General features: G+C 32.0%; 1 protein-coding gene across 2 annotated transcripts; it reads right to left on the bottom strand.

Annotated features, from left to right (window-relative positions):
* Positions 1-11717: 11717 nt before the first annotated feature.
* LOC114169747 (transcriptional elongation regulator MINIYO) lies at positions 11718-23017 on the bottom strand. Of its 2 annotated transcripts, none has more exons than XM_028055043.1 (10): positions 22569-23017; positions 20946-21975; positions 18827-18921; positions 18476-18663; positions 16727-16832; positions 16367-16624; positions 16041-16226; positions 13650-15917; positions 12516-12725; positions 11718-12134 (listed from the first exon to the last, which is right to left on the bottom strand). In XM_028055043.1, exons 1-10 carry the CDS (start codon positions 22785-22787, stop codon positions 11943-11945), a joined length of 4752 nt encoding a protein of 1583 aa, XP_027910844.1. In that variant the 5' UTR covers positions 22788-23017; the 3' UTR covers positions 11718-11942. The 2 variants fall into 2 exon arrangements, with proteins under 2 accessions (XP_027910844.1, XP_027910836.1); XM_028055035.1 differs by having other exon boundaries at positions 16367-16627; positions 22569-23016.
* Between the last annotated feature and the right edge of the window lie 237 nt (positions 23018-23254).

Genomic DNA, 23254 nt, shown 5'->3' with positions numbered 1-23254 from the left:
GACACAAAAATCAACTATTGGTTATGGTTATGTTTTAACCTTGGATGGAGGTGCACTATCATGGAAACATGTTAAAGAGTTGTTGTTCTATCATGATATACTATGCAAGCATAAATTATTCCTTTTTTCAATGCCTTCTAACAATCAAATTATTATATTTCAAGTTTCTAGTAAAATGTCAATGAAAAAAGGGCATATGAGAATGAAAGGCAAATTATTAGAAACTTAAATACTCATAGTATTATCTCTCTTGACTTTGTTAGATCAAAAAGAAATATTGTAGATCTGCTTACCAAAGGTTGATACATTAACACGTATTTGAGTCGTCGAGGGGAATGAGAGTAAAACTCATAAATTAGTTGCAACAATGGACACCCATCTCCACGTGAATTGTGATCCCATGGATTAGAGTTCAATGGGTAACAACGAAATTGTTGTTGACTAAAGTACACCAACTAATTTTAAGAAATTTTATATCTCATTCCTATGACGAGATGTACTATAAATTATGGCAATAATTAGATTGAGGTATGTGCATTATTTTGCTTATATTTTTTAAAATAACTCTTACTAAACCTAATGACAATTATTATAGGAGTGTGAGTCACAAACCACCATTTGAGGGTTTACCTAGTGAGTGTGATGGTGGGACCGCCATTGTGAGACATGGGCAAGTCTCTAAGTGACACTCAACAAATAAGATACATCCACAAGGTCATAACGTGCTACAACTGATTAAAACCTAAAATGAACATCGATATTGTATGTGTTATTTACTAAAATTCAGTCACAGGAGATATAACTCAAGATAATTAAGTTTATACATTTTCTTGGGTGGAAGTTTATAAGCACTAAGTGTAAGGCTTAAACCCGGAAGGTTCCTTACGCTGAACTATAATATTTTGTTTAATTTTATTTTTTAAATTACATGGGGGATTCTTGGAAATATTTTAATATTATTTAAAAAATATATAATTAAAATATTATCCTATAGTTACTAATATTTTTATGAACTTTTAGTTTTATGGGTAAATTTTATTTATGGTTAACAGTTATATCTTTATTACAAATTAATATTTTATTTAATCAAACTTATTACAATTAACTCTTAAGTCTCTCTCTACTACCTAGAAATACCCCCTCCCCCCATTTGTAAGAAAAGAAAAGAAAAACACCAGAGATCATATAAAAGTGTTTTGTATTCTTCTTTATATTATCTTTTAAGGCATTTGTGTCATAAGGTTTAGAGATCCTTCGCTGCAATCGATCGATCTGACAGGTTGTTGTATCTTGGGAGAGGAGCACATAATATTGTGTAATGCCTTGTGTAGTGGGAGCATTTTCTCTATGGATATTTCTACTCCTTTTTCTTATTTATTTTTTATCCATTATTGTTATAAGAATTGTTGGGTCTGATTAATATTATTTGATTCATATATATGTTTTAGTATTATTATTATTATTATTATATTATTCTTATTTTTATTAGTATTACTAATATTTGATTAATCACTTTTCTAACAAGAAATAGCGAAAAATAATAATAAGTGGGACAAGAAGAAGAATAAATAATGTGAAATCCCTTTCCTGCTTTTGAAACTCAAAGTTAACACCCAAAAATAGTATCAACACTCTACCTTTACGTTTTGCTTTGTCTCTAAAACTCTCACCCTTATTTCTTCATAAGTTTCTCACCTCTTCTCCTTTTGGCCATGGGAAATTGCATAACCAAGAAAGGAGAGCTTTTCAACTCCACACACCTTAGATCTTCCCTAGGGTAAGTGATGAGTGCTTATTTTTGCCCCCATTTAATGTTTAATTCTTGATTTTTAATTCAATTTTATTTTTAAAAGATTGATTTAATTGGGATTTCTTATAATTGAGTTTATTGAGCATGAGATACAAAAAGATTTTAAACATAGCTTTTTAGTTGTATAAATTTTCTTTGGATATTTTGAGGTGTGTTAGTATAGCTACAACTAACTTGAGCTCATGGAGGTATGGAATTAAATTGATTAAAGCTTCATGATGCCTTAAAGATAAATCCAAGAATAGAAAATTATCAAAATCACAAAAATCTAGGCCAAGCATTACATGAAGATGACAAAAAAAGCTTGAAAACTTGAAAACATGAAGTAGTTTGGTTAAGCCAAGACGAGGAAACAGACAAAAAAAAAATTGGACCTTACGATTTTCTCTATCTTTATGATAAAAGATAATTTAGGAAAAATATATTTTTAGATATTTTATTTGATATTTTAAAATAATTATCTTATTTAATTATATCATAAAATATCAAAATATAATAACTACCAAATCTTTTTAAATATGACAAGATCTTAAATCTTTTTAGATCCACAACAAACAAAGATATCTTGAAGATATTAAATTATTTAGAAGATAATTTGAGGAGAATGCAAAGGGTTGATTTGGAAAATTAATACAAATATTAGTTGGTGAAATTTATCATATATCTTTAATTAATTTAATTATATTATATATTGATATTATCAACCAACTATATTTTTCAAATTTTCCAAATATTTTATAATCACTTTAAAGATACCAAAGGGAAGCAGAAAAGACAAGCTTAGCACTTCGGAGTTTAGGAACCCTTAGGGGAGCCTAAAAATTCTTCCTCTTCATTATGGTTTATGAGGTTAGAATGAATAAATCAGTTTGTTCTTTTGATTCTTGTTGTGATTTATTTTCATCTATGTCTTTGCCTTTTAATCAAGTAAAAGTAATGATTTTTACATTGTAGCAAGTTAGCACGGTGGTAAATCTACATAATATATCAATCATATGAGTTCAAGGGTTTTCAATTTTAATTGAGAATGTACTTTGATTAAATTTAGAAACTTTCATGTGATTGAATGAGGTTTTGCCAATGATTGAGAATGTACTTTGATTAGAGGTGAAAACTTTAACTAGAATTAATCAAGAATGTACTTTGGTTAATTAGCTTTTTGCTTGATTTTAAAGGTAAAAGAATGGACATGATTAAGGATAGTAATATTTAATTGAGAATGTACTTTGGTTAAATTCACTATGATTAATCTACAAAGTTCTTGCTTTTTGATTGAGAATTTACTTTGGTTAGTAGTGAGATCGCAAACAAATTAATTAAGAATTTACATTGATTAATTTGCAAATCTACAACAACAATTAATTGAGCAATAATCTTTAGATAACCAATGATGGATCTATTTTGAAAAAACAGTAGAATCAATCTATTTTCTTTATTATTGTTTTTATATTATTTTATCTTTTTTCTATTTTTGTTTTTTCTTTCAAATACTATTTTATTTGACTAATCATTTTGTATAGATTTTATAAGAACTAATTTGTTAGAAATCAATTTCGTGTTCGTTGGGAGACGACTTTGGGTTACTTTACCCTTTCTATTTTATTGACTACTTTCTTAACAATACTGAAGTTGTTATAGATAAGTAGTGTTAATTTGATTGCGTCAACAAACGAAAGAGTTATTTTTGAAACTATGCTCCATTATTCTTTCTACATTACTATTTCAAAAATCCTAAAATCCTAAAATTTTTCCTACCTTTGCCTTAGCCCCATTATAACCTATAAAAAGTCCTCATGATCTTTGGATGCATGCTTTCTTAAAGTTGTGAATATTAGAGTCTTGTTAAGTATTAAAAATGTTTACTCCATGAGTTTTTTGAGTGAAAACACAAGTCAAAACACTTGAACAAATTTTGGTGAGAAAATATACATTTAACTTGAGTGCTCTCTTTCATAATTGATTGTCTTGTGAATTCAAAATATTAACTCATGTGTGAAAACTAAAACTTTTCTATTTGTATATGCATGATAACTTGATTTCTAGAAGATTGATTTCTTTCTAATTGTGTTCATTCCTTTGATCCAATGTTGATGTGAAATAAAAGACCTCAAGTTTTGAAATTACTAAATTTTGCTAGGAGTGCAAAAAGATAAGTGTGGGGTGTGATGAATTCATATTTTTTACCTTATTTAAATGTTTAATTATGGGTATTTAATTGAATTTTTTTGTTTAAAAGAATGTCTTAATTCACAATTCTGATAATTGAGTTTATTGAACTTGTGCGATAAAAATATCTTAAAAAGTGATTTTAGTTGCATAAAATATTCTTGGATATTCTAACGTTTGTTGATGCAGCTAAAGTTAAGTTTGGTTCATTAAAGGTGTGAAATTCAATTGTTTAGAGTCACAAAATCAAGCCAAAATCATGTCATGTCATCAATCCACTGCTTTCAAATCTGGCCAACATAGGTTGTCACGTGTCAACCTCTCAATGGATAGTCAAAGTTTGGTCAAAGCTAGTCAATGTTGGTCAAATAAAAAGGGGTTAAGATGCAATTATTGATATATTGGGATTTCCATACAAATTTGGACTGCAAGAGCACAAGGGATGAATTGGAATATTTGGCAATATTTAGTTATTGCTAATTATTTAGATATGTTGCCACGTGTCAACCTCTCAATAGATAGTCAAAGATGGTCAAAGCTAGTCAATGTTGGTCAAATAAAAAGGGGTTAAGATGCAATTATTGATATATTGGGATTTCCCTACAAATTTGGACTACAAGAGCACAAGGGATGAATTGGAATTTTTGACAATATTTAGTTCTTGCTAATTATTTAGATATTTTTAGATAATTAATCAGATAATATCAACTGAGAATATTTTTTAGATATTTTTGAAATTGATAATTCTGTTAATTATTTGGAAGATATTGCACAAACAGATAAAATGAGTATATCTCTCCAAATATTTTTACATATTCATAATCAATATAAAGATAAATAATATTTATCTTTATCTTTATTTTAAAATATATTTGAGAGATTTTAGCAACAAAAAAGCCTAGTCCAAGTCCTATATAAAGAGACCAAGGGGAAAGCAGAGTTTAAGATTTTAAAATGAGTTTCTAAAATTTATTATAATTATTTTTTCTCTTTATTTTTATTAATAATATGTATTCATATATTTATACTCATTCTTTCCACGTTATAATATTTCCACATTGTTTTAGGGTAAAAAAATTATTTAATACGTTCTTAAAATAAGGTATCATGACATTTATCATATTTTAAAAAGTATGTTTAATTATACAAGTATTATTATGAATGAATGGTTGTCCATTGATTTGATACAGTTACTCATATGATTGATATGATTATACCCATATGATTCATTACTATTTATGTAAACATTTTGTATTAACTATTTGATTTGTATCCTTTATGGGTTACATGTTGTATCTATAAATAGGACTTTTCCTATCCGTAATAAGACACACAGAAAAGTTGTTCCCATTCTCTCATTATATATTCTTCCTTTACTTCTTCTCTCTATTATTAGCTTTATTTCATGACATGTTATCAGCACGATGATCCAACCAATTGAGGGCTAGTGGAAGCTCTTTAAGGATAGTGATCTACCTATCTCAATCCAGGCTCTTTCTAATCCTTTCTTCATTTACAATTTTATCTTATATTCTTATTCTTGTGATAAGAATTGTTTGACTTTATCAATTTTCATCTCTATCTTTTTTTTATTATTATGATGGTGATTAATATTACCATTATTATTTTATGTGCTACTTCTAAACACGCCAAACATTACAAATTTTGAATTTGTGACCCTTAATATTGCGAGGAAGAATTAGTTATATTCGATATAAAATGTTGAAATACATTTAGATGCAATGGGTCTTGGTGATACCATTAAAGAAAGAAACAAAGCATCTGAGCAACTAATTTTCTCCTACGACAACAATATTGTGAAAAGAGATTTCAAAAATATTTTGAATTTATTTCATGCCTTTATATGGCTAAACAAAGCGCAAACTTTTGATAGAAAATCATGAAACTTGTCCAAATTAGTTCTGTTCCATTCCCATATGTGAATGCAGCAACATTTGATTTATATTTTCATGGTTGTGATATTGATTATGGGCATGGTTATAAAGAAAATTTCAAAGACACATTTTATCACCAGAGGTGGAACAATAATGTGAAAGAAAAGGAAAAGAAAAATGTGGTGCAAACCTCACCTTACAAGCCAATTTATGAGGTTGAGTTAAGCTTAAAGTCCACTTTTTAATATGGTATCAGAGTCATTGTTTAAAGTCTATCCTACCAAGATTTGTGTTTGTTGGACATATAATTCCACCCGCTACTAGGTCGCTATCGAACCATCCATTAATGTTTAGTTCCACACACAAGATGTATATACCTTGGAGTGAGGGAGATGTGTTGGAAGTCCCAGATTGACTAGAGATAAGACAATTTCATAGTATATAAGTGGGTACAAGATGCGAATAGAAGTTATTATTACAGTGATGAAGGCCATTTGAGTTGTACTTGTCATATATCAAAGCATCTTAAAATATAATGAGAAGAACATAGAAACACACTTTACTTATGAAGATGGTGAATCTGATTATGGCCATATGGATGATACTCATCTTGGTATGTTATTTTCTTTGCTAAATCAAATGGAAGCATTGATCACCTCATTGGTGATGAAAGTGTTAAAAAAATAGATTTTCTCATATTATTGCTTCTATAAGTTTTTCTTGATCAATAAAATTCTCTCTCTCTCTCTCTGTATATATATATATATATATATATATATATATATATATATATATATATATTCTTCCTCTCCTCTTAGATATTAATATCTAATATTGATATTTATGTTTATATGAAGAGTGAATGTTGACACTATCACCAATGATGATTATATGTGTCTTATTGATAGTGCAACAACTCAGACAATTCTCAAGAGTAGTAAATTTTTCTCTTGTTTGGTAATGCGAGAAGTTAATGTTAGTACTATTTCTGGTACTACAAATATAATTGAAGGCTTCGGAAGAGATATTGTACTTCTACCAAAAGGTACAAGATTGCATATTAAAAATGCATTTTATTCTCCTAAGTATAATAGAAACTTAACAAGTTTCAATGATATTCTTCTAAATGGATATCATATTAAGACAAACAATGAAGGAGATATTGAATATCTTTATATCACTCGAATTGAGTCGAATAAAAAATGTGTATTTGAGAAATTATCAATATTCCCTTATGGCTTGTACTACACATATACTAATGCAATTGAGACGCATGTCATTGTAAGCTAGAAGCTTACAAATAGAAATGAATTTCTTGTCTAGGATGATCGGTTGGGTCATCCTGGATATATCATGATACGAAAAATAGTTGAAAACTCATATGGACATCCACTTAAGAGTAAAATAAAACTTCTTCAGACCAATGAGTTCTCGTGTACTATATGTTCACAAAGGAAAGTTGATATTAAGGTCATCACCAGAAAAATTAGAAATGAGTCAATCTCTTTTTCAGAACGAATACAAGGTGATATTTGTGGTTCAATACACCCACCATGTTGATCATTTAGATATTTCATGGTTTTAATTGATGCATCAAATAATTGGTCACATATTTTTTTATTATCAACTCGCAATCAAATATTTGCAAAGTTATTAGTACAATTAAGAGTTCACTTCCCAAATTATCCGATTAAGAAAATCTATTTTGATAATACTGGTGAAATTACATCTCATGCTTTTCATGAGTATTGTATATCAATTGGAATTGAAGTTGAGAATCCAGTAGCACATGTTCATACTCAAAATAGACTTGCAAAATCATTACTAAAACGTCTAAAATTGGTTGCAAGATCAGTACTTATGGGAGCTAATCTTCCAATGGCTACTTGGGGATATGCAATTTTGCATGTTGCATTATTTATTCGCATCAAGCCAACAAGTTATCACAAATACTTTATTATGAAGTTGGTTTTTGGTCAGTGACCTAATATTCTCATGTAATATTTTTGGGTGTGGTGTCTATGTTTCAATTTCCCCACTAAAAGAGACTATGATGGGTCCTCATAGATGATTGAGAATATATGTTGGCTATGATTCTCTCTTAATAATAAAATGTCTTGAACTACCAATAGGAGACTTATTTACAATTCGATTTTTTCGATTGTCATTTTGATGAATAAGTTTTTCCAACATTAGGAGGAGAAAGAAAATAATTGGAGAAAGATATTGGCTAGAATGAATTATCATTATCTCGTCTTGATCCTCATACAAAAGAATGTGAACTAGAAGTTCAAAGGATAATTTATTTACAAAATTATTCAATCAATTACGTTATGTTTTACTGACAGAAAAAGGGTAACTAATACCAGCTGCTAATGCTCCAAAGATAATTGATACTAATTCATAATACGCCTGAAGTGTGGTAGTCCTGCTAGTTCCAAAGACACGCTTGAAGCGTGGTAGGCCTATTGGTTCCAAAGATAAAAACTCTTGAATGAGGAAGGGAGCTAAATTGCAAGATGATCTAATCGAAAAGGTGGAAATCCCAAAAGATTCCTTTGACATAATCAATGATTCGGTTTCAAAAGAACCTCAAGTACTTGAAATTGTTGAAAATGATGAGATCTCAATAAATTATGTCATTATCATATAATATGGAATCAAAATGAAGTCAACATTGAGGGAACTTTTACATATAATATAACGATGAATGCTATGAACAACAATGAGGATCAATAACCAATGATCATTGAATATTGTCAACAAAGAAATGATTGGCCAAAATGAAAATATGCAAAGAAGCATAATTAGATTTGCATGCTAAACAAAAGGTTTTTGGACTTATAATTTTCACACCAAAGGTTGTGAAACCCGTTAGGTACATATGAATTTTTGCACAAAAATAAATTAAGAATGATGAAATTGTTAGATACAAGGCACAATTGGTTGCTCAAGGTTTTTTCATAAAACCTTATATTGATTTGTGAAAAGACATATTCACTGGTATTGGATGCAACAACATTGCAATATTTGATTATCCTAGTTGCACGACAAGGTTTGCATTTACATCTAATGGATGATGTTACAACCTATTTGTATGATTCTCTTGAGAATGATATTTATATGCAAATCCCTAAAATATTTTATTTTCCCAACAAAGAAAATTCTAAAAATGGTTATTCAATAAAATTGAACAAGCCATTTTATTGATTAAAGCAATCAGGACGTGTGTGGTATAATCGTCTTATTAAGTACTTATTAAAAGAAGGATATAGAAATGATCCTATTTGTCCTTGTATTTATATGAAAATATTAGAAAATGAATTTGCCATAATTTATGTAGATGACATAAACATCGTTGGAACTCCCAATGAGCTCACAAAGGTAATTGATTGTTCAAAGAAATAATTTGAGACGAAGGATCTTTGAAGGGCAAAGTTTTGTTTGAGATTAGAAATTGAGTATTTAAATAAAGATGTTTTTATACATCAAGAGACTTATATAATTAAGGTGCTTAAAATGTTCTAAATGAACAAGTCACATCCATTATGCACTTCAATAGTTGCAAGGTCGTTAGATGTTGATAAAGGCTCTTCTTATACCTCAAGAAAATGATGATCTTCTTGGTCCATAAGTACCATATCTTAGTGTCATAGGAATACTAATGTATCTTGCTAATTATACTTGACCTGATATTGCATTTATTGTAAATTCGTTAAGCAAGATATAGTTCTTCCACAAGAAAATGGATTGGAGTATAACATTTACTTTGTTACCTTAAGGGTATTACGAATATGTGCTTATTTTATCTAAATGATTCAAAATCATACCTAATGGGTTATGCACATGCATGTTATTTTATATCCTCACAATGTCACAATGGTTTATCACAAACAAGATATTTATTCACATGTGGTAGCACAATAGTTTCATGATGGTATATGAAACAAACCATAGCAGCAACATCATCTAATCATACAGAATTATGAGGAAAGTTGTGAATATGTTTAGCTAAGGTCTATAATTAAACATGTGCAAGAAACTTGTGGCTATCCCCGATAAAGATGGAATCAACAACCATATATGAAGACAATAGTGTATTGTTGAATTGAAAGGATGATAGAGATATCCAAAAGATTCATTCATGTGAAAATATGGCAGGCCTATTTATAAAGTATTTGCCAAGAAGAACTTTAAAGCAAATGATTCACAAGTTCGGACTTTGTCATCTTAATGATGTAAGTTTACATGAGGAGGAGAAATAGAATATGTGATGAACAATATTGTATTAAAGAAGACAAAATGTTGTACTTTTTTTCCTTCACTAAGTTTTTATCTCAAAGAATTTTCTATTAAGGTTTTAACAAGACACATTCTCTTATTAATAGACACCCAATGGGAAGTGTTATGAATTAATGTTTGTCCATTGATTTGATACAGTTACTCATATGATTGATACCCATATGATTTGATTTATGTAAATATTTTGTATTAACTTTTGATTTGTATCTTTCATTGGTTATATATTGTATCTATAAATAGGACTCTTCATATCAATAATAAGACACACAAAAATTGTTCTCATTCTCTCATCCTCTATTCTTCCTTTACTTTTTTTTTTTCTATTATTAACTTTATTTTATTGCAAGTATATCATCTTCACAAATTATTATCATCTTCACGTATATGGACATTTTCATATACTATTTTATTTTGTTGAGTTAAAATTTTACTATTGGCATAATTTTTATTACTTTACGTATTGATATTAATATTTATTTTTATTTAATATATATATTTATATTTATATATATATATATATATATATATATATATATATATATATATATTATCTTTGTTTAAATTTAAGATACTATTTAATAAATTTAAAGGTAACAATAAAGGGATTTAAATTCATCATTTGAGAAAATAAAGAATGAAGTGCGAGAAATAAGAAACTTGAATAGTAAAAAGAAAAATGGAGTAATAGATTAGTTTTAACAGTCATTTTGTAACCCAGATAAAAGACAATTATTTTAAAACAAAATTACATAAAATAATGGGTATATTAGGAAATAAAATATATATACTTAAAAGAGAAATTATATTTATATAATTATTATTTTTATAAAAATCAAATTTAACAAAAGAATTAAAAGGAAAATATAATCGATTAGAGGTGCATACTTAAAAAAATAAATAAAAATAAAGTGCTATAGTCTACAAATAGATTGTATTTCATAACAATTTGAACACATTTCTTAAATTGTGTTAAATTATTTTCTTTTAATTTTTTGTGATTCCTACCTATTTGTCAAAGTACTCTTCATTTCATATTTTCCAAGCAGTCATATTTTCACTTTCACCCTTTTACTTTCTTCTCTTCCTTTATTTCTACAACACCAAACATTATTCATTTCATATATTCCAAGCAGTCAACATATTTTCACTTTCACCCTTTTACTTTCTTCTCTTCCTTTATTTCTACAACACCAAACATATTAGGACATAAACAACTTTCAAAATCGGAACACCAAATAGCTCTTAACTTTACATCACTTTTCATATATATATATATATATATATATATATATATATATATATATATATATATATATATATGTATGTATAGTATTGTTTGCTTCTATTTTCTTCCTACCAAACAACAGTTGTAGCTAGGGCGTTTACCATTTTGATTTTGTCAAACAATGGACAATAATCAACACCAAATTCATCTTGTACTAAGTGTAGTAAGAAAAGATAAAGAAAGAAACAAACAGGGAGAAAATGGTAGATGTAAGAATTGAGGAGATGGAAAAAAACTTACAAAATAAATGGAGTAAAAATGTGATAAAAAGAGAAAGTTGAATAAATGTCTATATCAACTAAAATACTTTAATCCTTTCAATATGTACATTGCATGCCTTAAATGGTAACCGTAGTGAGAAAAAACAGACTCCAATCTAACAAAATATACCAATATCAGTGGCCATGTATGCTCCCATCAGTACATTTGAGACCCCATTGTAGAATTCTATATACAGTCTTTGTTGTTTTTTCTAACCTCACTGTTAACTCTTTTTTACAAGAATGGCCTTCAATTTATCTACTACAGTCAAAAGAGAGGAATTTCCCTCACAAGCCTCAACCAATATTTTTAATCTGGACTCTAACCAACTCTTTTCAGAAAGCACACTATTCAGCTGCTCCTCCATGAGAGATGTTGATGGCTTGTTATGGTGAATGAGGTTCAATAACATTCCCTGAAACACAAGTTCCATTAGTTAATGTTTTGGCTACACCACCATAATATATGTAAATACAAATGCAACAATGTAAAGTATATGGATAGAGATGGGACAAAATCTTAACCCTACTTCATTTATGGCCATAAAAATACTGCAACTAGGATTATCTAAACAGGATGTCTCACTGCACAATCTTAAATTTTTATTTGGTAGGCTGCTAGTTGATTCATCCAAACAATATGATGACAGAAGAAGCACACATATTCACACACCATTTGATTTCCTTAATCAGATTCAGATTGGCTAAAACTAATTGAATAATTAATGGAAGCACAAGTTCTGAATGGAGATTAGCCTCAAGTACAATTTGTCCATCAGGGTTAAAAGTTTGGTTACCTCATGTTGTGATTTCCCAGCATAATCTCGCAAGAGAGATCTGGCAAGTCTGTTTCGCAGCACTAACTTATCCGTGGAACAGACATGAAATATAAAAGAGGAAAGATGATGAACAACAAGAGTATATGCAACTGATCCTCGAATTGCAGCTCTGTCAAGGGCGTCTGAACACCACGACTTTGCATAAGCTTCCAAAATTGCTTCATTATCCTGCAGAGAGATAAGGTACACGATTGATGTTAATTTAAATACATTGCATTCTGAGTCAATGACTAGTATGCATTGCAGGTGCAACCACTAGATTAGTACTTCCTCAGCTCACAAAAGCTTCATCGAAGTTCATAAAGCTACAGTACAACAAACATAGTAAATTATTTATCACAAATTCTGCAACATGGTCAAGTACAACAATAGATTAACATGACCAAACACTATCCACAAAGTTAGTGTTTGATAAGATCAATAAGAATTTGTCCGTAATCACCATCTTTATTTTTCTCCCCTTCAAAGTCTTCTATATGTTTTCTCTAGTCAAACACTACACCTCTCCTTTCACAGAACCATCGCAAAGCAATATAATTATCTCTATCTTCTCTGCCTTCTGTTAGATTTTTATTTTTACCTATATTGGTTAGTCCATTGCAAATACTAATACTAGGGTTATGCAAATATCTAGAGAAAAAACAAAACTCAGATAACACTGCTATGTAACCTTTTACATTTTCTGTGACATCTTGGATTGTATGACATATCGTTTTTGGGATTAGAAGTCTTAAGAGGTAAATCCACGTCTCTTAACCCGCTAACTTCCAAAGTAAAGGCCATCATAGATGAATAAGCATTCATTTTAACATTGAAAAAAAATTAAAAAATTTTATTTGATGCAAAAGAAGCTTTTCTTGTACTTTGTGGCATATGCTTTTATGATTTAAAACAAACTTTTAAGCAAAAGTCATAACAAATAAACTTAAAATCTAATTGACTACATAAAATCGACTTGTAGTATACTATAATTTCTAATGGATACTAGATCTCCAACAAAAGATATCAAAATAACAAATACTCAAACGGTATCAAAACATGGTAATGATCCATAGCAAAATAGTTTGATATTTATTGAATATGTTTTCTTACCTCCGAAGGTTCAAGGTATCCTTCAGCACTTGACAAACATTTTTCCAAAGGTGGCAAAAGCTCAAGAACACGTGCATTGGACAATGTATTCCAGGCAGCAAGGCGAATGGAAGATTCAACACAACGATGTAGATAAAGTGAAACTTGCCGGCCAAAAATCACATCACCATAAGACACAGCAGAAAACTGCTCTATAACCTCTTCTATAAAAGTTGAGTAACTTTCATGAATCTCAGATTGAAACTGTAGAAACTCTAGATTCTTTTTATCTTCTGAAATAACGTCCTTACTTTGGTTAAGCCTTGCCTCATCAAGAAGCTCACCATATAGATCCTGCAAAGCTTCAAAATTATCCCTGCTCCGATCATGTTCAAGTATTTCCATTCCAACAACAAAATTGACAGACAAGGAATGTAACTTCCATGTTAATGATACATGATGAACAGGAGAAGGAATGTGGCCTTGAAAACTGGACATTGCTTCAACACCTAAAACAAAGAAAAGTCCACATCTGGCAACTTCAAGCAAACTAGAGGAATCTTGTAGTACATCATCAACTTTTTGAGTACCAGCTCGCTTGCTATGGAAAATTGTTGAGATTGGACTGAGGTAAAAGTGAGCTGGAAGTGGTAGCTTCTGGTGAGCCCATTCTAACGTTAAAGAATTACAGCATGGACTTGCCATGGAAGACATGTCCGAATCCTCATAAATGGTTTCCAAACAAGCACCAACCTTTGGAGAGGTCTTAATGCCAGAAGAATTACTGCCATCAACAGCTTTCGACTTAACCTTTTCAGACAGCCATCTGCTCCTAAAATGAGATGATAACATATTGCTGAAGTGTATGTAATCCTCTTCTTCATGTTGCCAGCTAAAGGTTTTACCCCTATTAGAGAGATAATTCTGTATACAGATATCAAGGTGCTTCAGTAAAGAAACATGCAGTAGAAGATCCAATGTTTTCTCTACAACAACCTTATCTCTAGGCCCTGCAGTTAAACACAATCCCAAACTAGCATTAACCCTTTGCACAGTAAAGGCTGTTTCTTCTGTCACGACATCTTTAGATGCTTTTTCAAAACTTTCCAGCAAACAGACAAGAAATTGTGCATCTGTTTGTGCCAATAAAACTGCCACTGACCAAAACCCTCCACCTGGGGCACCCCATCCAATTCCTACTCCTGGAACAGGTCCTCCTCTGCCAAATGACTCAATGGATTGTACATGGCGCCAACCTGAAGAAACAGAATACATGAAAACATCAAGCATATACCTCAAATCAACCATAAACCCATTCACAATGCCATCCTTGAGTACTTTTCCTTCTTTCGAGAGACTTTGTTCTTCTTGGCTTGGGATGCCAATCTTGGCAGACTGTATCAGATTATCAATGGTAGTAATAATCTTCACAATTCCATTTAGACAACAGGTGGAAGCTAAAGACATTTCAAGATCATTCTTCTGCCTCAAACAAATTAGTTCCTTCATAAAAGATTCACCTTCAGAATCCCTACATTTTGTCCCAACAGACGTAGAAAATCCCAAAAGCCAATGTTTGATCAACTCAAGTCCAATCTTAGGTACAAATTCTGGAAGCCATGGCACATGCCCTTCAGATTCATGAGAGCTGGTAGTACTCCCACATGTCATCCTTTCAAGCACTCTGAAAAGCATGTTAGTCACAGCAGTATACACCCACAACAAAGGAGTTGAAGAAAAACCTTGGAAACTATAGTCACATCTCACATCTTGCTGTCCCTCAAAGAATTTAGATACTTTTGGATCACTTCTAGTCGCCATCCACCTTATGGCTAAGTCAACCATTGGACCAACATAACTCCAAGACCATACCTCTGAGTCACCAGTGGATTCTGGAAGTTGATTGTTTAAACACTGCTTTGAAGAATATAAATTTGGAAGTCTTCCAGACAAAGACTCCAGAACAAGGTATGCTTCCCTGGAGATGGAAGTATATTCATCCAAAACATTGTTTTCAATAAGTTTTTCAAATGAAAGCGGTTTCAACCAAAAAGACAAGGCAGGGAACATTTCTGAGAAGTACGACACACAATATCCATATTGAATGCAAACCCTCCAGAACTGCAGTTGTTCAACAATCAGAGCAGACATGAGTTTACATTTTTCCTTCCCTAACCTTAGCCAGTGGTCAACAGAGGAAGGACTTTGATATAAATTCCAAATCATAGCCCGAAAATACCCTTTCTTTATAAACTCGAGACAAATTGTCCGGTTTAACCGAGCTAACACCTTTTCCAAAATAAAATAAAACATTAGGAATGATTATCTAGCTGCTGATGCAGAAATAACTTCACATAAGTAACAAGGGAAAATGTATCAACCTAGAAAATGAAACGGAAAATTACCACTCACCTTCAAGAGTCTTACAGATCTTATCATAGAAGATCGAATTTCAAAATTGTCAGAAGTAAATCTATTCACAATTGTCTGAACAAGTCTTTCGCATTTCAGCACAGCATTAGCACATGTAGGTGAATGCCTCGCTAATGCAGTAAGTATAGAAATAATACATTCTTCTAAAGCTGTCGTAGGATCCGTCTGCAACCATTAAAGACTAATGAATTTGACGTGGAAGTTCAAAAACTGTAATTTGTAAAACTGAAATATTCTTAACCTTTGTACACAAAATATCATGACTTCAAATGTTTCAACATGATTAATTATTAATTAAGTTTTACCTCCAAAAGATAACGAAGTCTAGGAAGGATTCCCATGCGAACTAGACCTACAGTAAAATCTTGCCCAGCGACAACTACATCATCTTGAATAGTATGTTTTCCTTCGGTCTCATTGTCCATTGAATCATCACTGAAAGGAAAAATATTGGAAGGTTTGGCACTGTACTTCCAGAAACCCCCTTGAAGGAATCCAACGTTAATATCTGCTCTGCTCCTAAAAACTGGAGCTGTGAAAATATCCATGTCACATGTTGCTACCTTCTGGAATTAAAGAAATAAATTAATCAGATGAATATAATTTTAAACACAATAATAGTATCAAATTAAAGATAGTAACTCTAAGATGAGAAATTCAATTACCTCCGAGATATCACAGTAGTTCTCATTTGCATCACAGCTCAATACACATTGAACAACTTTTGCACAGGCCAGAACTACAGAATTGTGATTATCATCAAGACATATCCTTCAGAAAATCAGCGCACAACTGCCATCATGTTAGGCTCATATAATGGGGTCAACATAATTATATGACGAAACAATTTAAAAGAATTAAAGTATTAGTCAGAGTATTTACCATAAGCTAATCAAAAGAGTGCATCAAACACATAATAAACTACCATCTAGCCTCACCAACACTCCATGTTCCATGAGGAGAAAAAGATGACGAGTCAAGTACACAATCTAGATTCCCACTCTTCTAACCGCAAAACATAATAATTAACAAAGCTAAAGCTTATATAAGCAAAGAATTTATTAATATATAAAAAAAAATAGACAAATATAAGAGGTTAAGCCTCAACAACTAAAGACTCGATAACCAAAAATTAAGATAAACAACAAATATCAGTAGACATGCAAAACATACCAATATCTCCATTGATCTAACAAAAAAAAAAACTAAAGAGACTATAACCAGAACACCACGAAGAAGCTAGAAAAACTACTTGATCCCTATTGAACCCAATAGAAGATTCATCAAGAGAAGCAAGCATTTCTATCCAAAAATGTATACCCAAAGAAAAAGCAAGAACAACCAAATCCTCTAAAATTAACATACAGGAACTGAAGATTCTCCAACAAAATCCAATATTCACTGAAAACACCAAACAAATTATTCTAGAGAAAGAGAATTGTTGAGTAACATAAAAACAAATAAGAACCAATGTAACAGCTAAATCTGCGCATCATACAGTAATAAGGGCTCAAGAGAAGGCAGATATGCATTTTCAAATTTAATAAATAAAAACTTCAGAAAGAGGGTACTAGAAGGAAAGACAGCTAGCTGGAATGAAGAAAGCAACCACAAAGAAGACGAAACTAAGCAGTAGAACAGTGATGGTGATAGGAAGTGGAATGTGTACGTCAGAAGAAAATATGTTAAAAAGTAGTTAGTTGGTTGGGTGGTTAAGAGGGGTGAGACTTTCTAAAGAAAGTCTATGTATGGGTAAGGGGATTATTAACATCATGTGTGAAGGGAGTATTGTCCCTTGGATGCATTCATGTTGTACTAGTTTCCTAAATGAAATAGGGTGGTTGGATCGCAGAGGATGGAATCACTTTGATTTGATGTTAATATTATACAGATTTAAATAAAAAGGAGAGTTGGAGAGAGTTATCTTCATTGGTGACTAATGACATGTTACAAAAAGACAGCACTAATTGTCATCCCCAAGAAAGGGTGCCAATCCTAAATAAAAAGAAATTATGAAAAAATAATTAAATATGGAAATCACTCCCAAGATATTAACTAAGATACTCTAAAATATTCCAAGTCATCATAATCATGTTATCAAACATTTTAACACAAATAAGGCTGGCTTCTAGAGTAGCAAGACAGTAAATACTCAATAATATCAACATATATTTGCTCTCTAGCTTCATCGAGTCTATGTCATGTGCCAAATGGGCATGATCTTACAATTATATACATAATCAAGCTTGAGATTTACTTAGATACAAACCAATCAACTTGTGTGCTAAATTATTAACTGCAATAAAAACAAATATTAATTTTCTTAAAAGAGGAAAAAGATAACCATGCATGTTCACTCAATCATAGCAGGTAGTTGACAATATCAACAGCTTGGACAAAAAAGTAAAATTTACCTAAGTGACAACACGAGCTCAGGTTCTGGACCCAGTGCAAAAGCCCAAACAGCCTCCCAGTCAACTGATTTGTCAACTTTGCTCTCATGTTTTGTCATATGCCCTGTTCTCTCTTTACAAATATAGTGCAATGCCTTATCAAGCAAACATGACAGGAGATGCAATGCAAGGGCCCTTTGTCCAGGAATCTAAACAAAAAAATTGGCAAATGCTACATTACTAAAGGGGACATATTATAAATTTTCATTATCTAATATCCATAATTGTGAAGCCATCCAAACTGTTCCAAATTCAGACATCCAATGTACTGCATCCAACTGAAATATGCACCATTTACGACAAATAACATACCACACTTCTAGTGAGTGCAACTGCTTCTTTAATTGTATAACCAGCAGCACCAGGGTCTCCCTCGGTCCGCAGATAGTCGCGTTCAGTGACATTATCTGTATAATGACAAAGAATTGTCACGTAGAAAATTCAAAATTTATATGTTAACCTCCAACCTATTTCCAAAATAAACATGATATCCATGAATATTCAAATCTTTATTCACACCTCCATTCTGTTTTATGCAAAATGTTAACAACTAGAATGCTTAATATAGAACAGGAAGCAACTAATAGAATCTATGAACATGGAAACATTTAGAAGCAAAGGAAGCTTCAATCAGAACAGCACCGTTAATTTCTAGTACAATTCAGAGGGGGTTGGACAGGGGACATTAATATACTGCTCAATGCTCTTAGACAGACCATAATTTAGCAACACCGTTTATCTTATGTTTCCTGTATTTTGCATTTACTAGGAATGTTTTGCCTAGATGATGCACATGGAAATGCTAACATGTTGATAAAGATTAATGAAAGCAAATATTGGCTTGGTGAATACTCAGATGTTTTTCAAGTCCAACATAATTTTCCTCCTCAAAGGTGTTAGATCTCACATCAATAAAACAAATTTACAATATATAAGTGAAGACAACTGTCACCTTACAAGTTTGTTTTGTGAGCTTAAGTTACGCATATATTCACTTACTAAGATGGTATTAAAGCCTAACCTAGCGAAGTTTGTTGAGTCTATTGTGTCACCCACGATTATACTGTTGTCACTACTTACAAATATCTAGTCTCACAAGCAAGATGTCCATGTCTCAATGTGTTGGGGTGTATATAAATGGGAGCAATGCTCACCTTATAAGTCAATTTTGAAAGGTTAAGTTATGCATATATCCACTTACTAAGAAAAGGAGGCAAGATCATGTAATTGTATTAAAATCAGAGTCCCAAATTCCAAATATTAGGCCAAATAAGTATCCCCACTATCAAAAGACGGACTGAAAAATTGCAGACCAAGTTAAGAGTAGGCATCATTCACCCAAGTGTATGTCCTGAAAAAAGATTGGGGATGGTGATTTTGTGTTCTTAGATTCAAAATCAGGTTACCATCAAACAAACAAGGATGAGGAGGATGATATTAAGAAAATGGCCTTTTAGAATCACGATGGACGTTAAGAATTGGAATCTAGTTTGGTTTGACTAATGTTCTTTCAACTTTCCACACCTTAATGAATGAGGTGCTAAAACCTTTTCTGAAGAACTTTGCTTTAGTGTTTTTTTAAATGATATTCTAACTTTTAGCACGAATCAATAGGAACATGTGCAACAATTGGAAGTAATTTTGGAGGTATTGTTAAAACATGATATGAGAGTAAATAAAAAGAGGAAGCTTATCGACTGGAACTTCTGCTCCACTCGAAAGAGCACCTGGTATTCCAGGTGGCACTTTTTAAGAATGTTATACACCCCATACAGAAGACCTCAGTCCCTTCCTAAAGTACTACCACTAGATCACAAGTTGAAATTATTTCAAAAAGCTGTGCAGGATTGCAAAATAAATGATGTCCATCACAGGAGATTCAGTTGGGAGATACTTTTAGTTGTTGCTTAAAATTTTCCACAGTTCCACCTTGAGGACGATGTGCATCTTCATGGGCCGGGTATAGATAGGGTATGGCCCCCTATTACAAAGGTTTATGAGAGAATGAATAAGGAAAATGGGAAAAAGTTATATAATTCTAGGAGTTAGTTACCATGTCAGCAGAGTTAGCTGAGGGTAAGAGAGATCAGTATAAAAAATAAGGAGAGAAGCTGAGGGCACAGGATATATTGTTGGGAGGATTCCGGTTCCTCAATGAACCATTGCTATTCTTTTCTGTAATATCTTACATTTTGGAAATAAATACTGTTACTTTCTTCTTCTGGAAATTCATTTGGTTTCTGATCCAGTTTCTATAATAATCTATCAGAAATAACTGACCAATAACAAAATTCTTAGCCCATATATATCAGTTAACTACAGACTCCATAACAGTATAAGGAGATACTATAACATGCAAGGATCATACAAAGCATCATCTTGACATTAGAGGTCAAGATAGTTAAAAAAACATAAGAATAGAAAGGCGTACCGTAGACTGATGACTGTTCAGAATCAACAACATCCCCATCCAAAGAAAATCGTAGCTCCCTAATAGCCTCAACTCTATTACTCCAAGCATTCCATCTGCTACTACTAGCAGTGGTTGAAGTCTGTGCGCTAATTTTGTTATCATCTGGCTTTTCTTCGGATGGTGGTGTCATCATTGTATGAGAAACACCATTCTCTGTGCGCAGATGCTTGGAATCCTGAAGACTCTGACTATGTCCCTTCAAAGATTCTGAGCCAGTGTCCACTTCTGATTTTAAACCATCATGTTTCTTCAATTTCTCCTGCCCCCTCTTCTGTAGTACTTTCAGTAATGCAGGGTTCATCTTGTTCATTATCTCAGCCTGGGCTTCTGCAATCTCCTCAGCTGACATTTGCTGAATCCGAACTTGATTCTCATAATCAATTTCACTTTCTAGTGACACAGACTTTTGGTCACTAATGATACAATTGGAACTAGAAAAAGACGGCATGTTTGAATTTAAGTGAGTTTGCATTGGTCTTTGCACATCTAGAGATCCAAAATTGTAATCAGGCATCCTATCAGAGCAAATTTGGTCTAAACCAGAAGCAAATTCACTTTGGTTGTGATGATCCCCCTTATTTGATGTATCTATATCCATAGACTTGGTTGAACTGACAAACCTACCATCTGAGTCATCTAACAATGGTTTCATATCCACTTTCATCTGAGAAATAATATTACTATCAGAAGATGAAGTTTTCTTTTTTAGACTCTTACTGCCGTTTTCATACTTCTTTTTCCCTGTACTTTGGCTAAATCTTGACACACCCTCTTCTGATTCCTTCCCCAAGGAAGAACCATCATCCGAACTGATCTCTTTCCATTTCCTAAAATCCAAACCCTTTTTTCTCCTCCTTTGTACCGGCTTAGCAAATGCCGAAACTCTTTCAAACTCCTGGAAATTTTTATCTTCTTCATCCTCAACATTATTGTCACCATCATCAGCCTCACCATCCTCATCCTTTCCATTACTCAGTGGACGCCAATGCTGTAAAACCACCAGAACCTAACTATCAGTCCAAAAATCTTACTACACTTTACACAAGTTACATTCATAGTAAACCAAAACGAGTCAACGTAACAGCAAATATTTTCATTTTTCATAGCCTTCTTATACCTTTGAGGCTCAACAGACATGATGAACGGTTCATTGGTTACTCCTACGTAGATTTTTTTCACGCAAAACCAAGTAATAATAACTAATTTATCCTCATATATGACGGAGACAAAGAAATAGGAAACCGCTCTATTTCATTTGCTGTGTGCACTCAAAAACACGCAGAGACAACTTAAATAAGAAGAATGCAGTGAACTCCACCACATGCCAAAACAAAATAGAACTTCGTATATATCTCCCATTAACACTCGCGAAATCTTAATTCAAGCATATCCTCCTCGGTTAAACTCCCTATAAGGATAGAAAACATGAAAAGACTGTTTTTTTTTCTTTTTTTTTTTCATACTTTACACATCACAACACATCTTCGTTTCCATTAAATTCAAGCATGATACAATACAATATAAGAACATAAAAGCTTTACAATGAAAAGGGGAATTTAAGGAGCACAAAAGGGCACTTACAGGGCCATGTGAACGGTGGCGCGCAACGGGGAAAGGTAGAACACTGGGTTTGGGAAAAGAGATGAAGGGTGTTGTTGGGTTGTTATGTGAATCAGAGATACCCTTTTCCACGATGGAACCAACCAATTGAAAGGCATCTTTTTCGTTTATTTGCAATGAACTCGTGCTCAAAATCTTCACTTTCTTAGGTTGTTCTCTTCCCTTTTGATGATTCTCCATAGCAATTCAGACCCCGAGTCGGTGGTGAACAAGGTGAATAACGGGGTGAAGTTCAACGACGATGATTATGAGATGGTGGAAGAGATAAGGGCGATGCTACGCCGTTTTGACGGGGAAGTGAGGGAAGTTCTTATCAAGACGAAGGCTAGTAGAGTTGCTCACACTCTCGCCAACAATGCTCGTTCTGTTGTGAATTTCGGGAGTAAGAAGTCTATGAATTTAGAACAAACGTGAGTGGGGGCAGCATTTATGACACCCCTTGACCTAATGAAAGAAAATATTTAAACTTTACTCCCACAGCATAAAATTATATTATTGAATTGGATTGAAAAAAAAAATTATCTTTGTTAATTTTTGTTTAATTTACATTTAATTTAAATTGTTTAATTAAAAGTTTTAGTAGTTGAAAATAAATGTTTGTTTATAAATATTTATTTAAATTTATTTTTTCTTGTAATTTGTTTACA

The sequence above is a fragment of the Vigna unguiculata genome, chromosome 2, assembly GCF_004118075.2.
Source record: "Vigna unguiculata cultivar IT97K-499-35 chromosome 2, ASM411807v1, whole genome shotgun sequence".
NCBI lineage: Eukaryota > Viridiplantae > Streptophyta > Magnoliopsida > Fabales > Fabaceae > Vigna > Vigna unguiculata.
The sequence above is the reverse complement of the archived record's forward strand: the minus strand, read 5'-3'. Positions and strand labels throughout refer to the sequence as shown.

Bases quoted from the DNA above. Each gene is read 5' to 3' on its own strand.
- LOC114169747 (XM_028055035.1), bottom strand. From the start codon at position 22,787: ATGGAGAATCATCAAAAGGGAAGAGAACAACCTAAGAAAGTGAAGATT. The intron at 16,227-16,366 runs GTAAAACTTAAT...TAATGGTTGCAG, and splicing joins GACTTCGTTATCTTTTGGAG to ACGGATCCTACGACAGCTTT. The intron at 15,918-16,040 runs GTGAGTGGTAAT...ATTTTGGAAAAG, and splicing joins GATCTGTAAGACTCTTGAAG to GTGTTAGCTCGGTTAAACCG.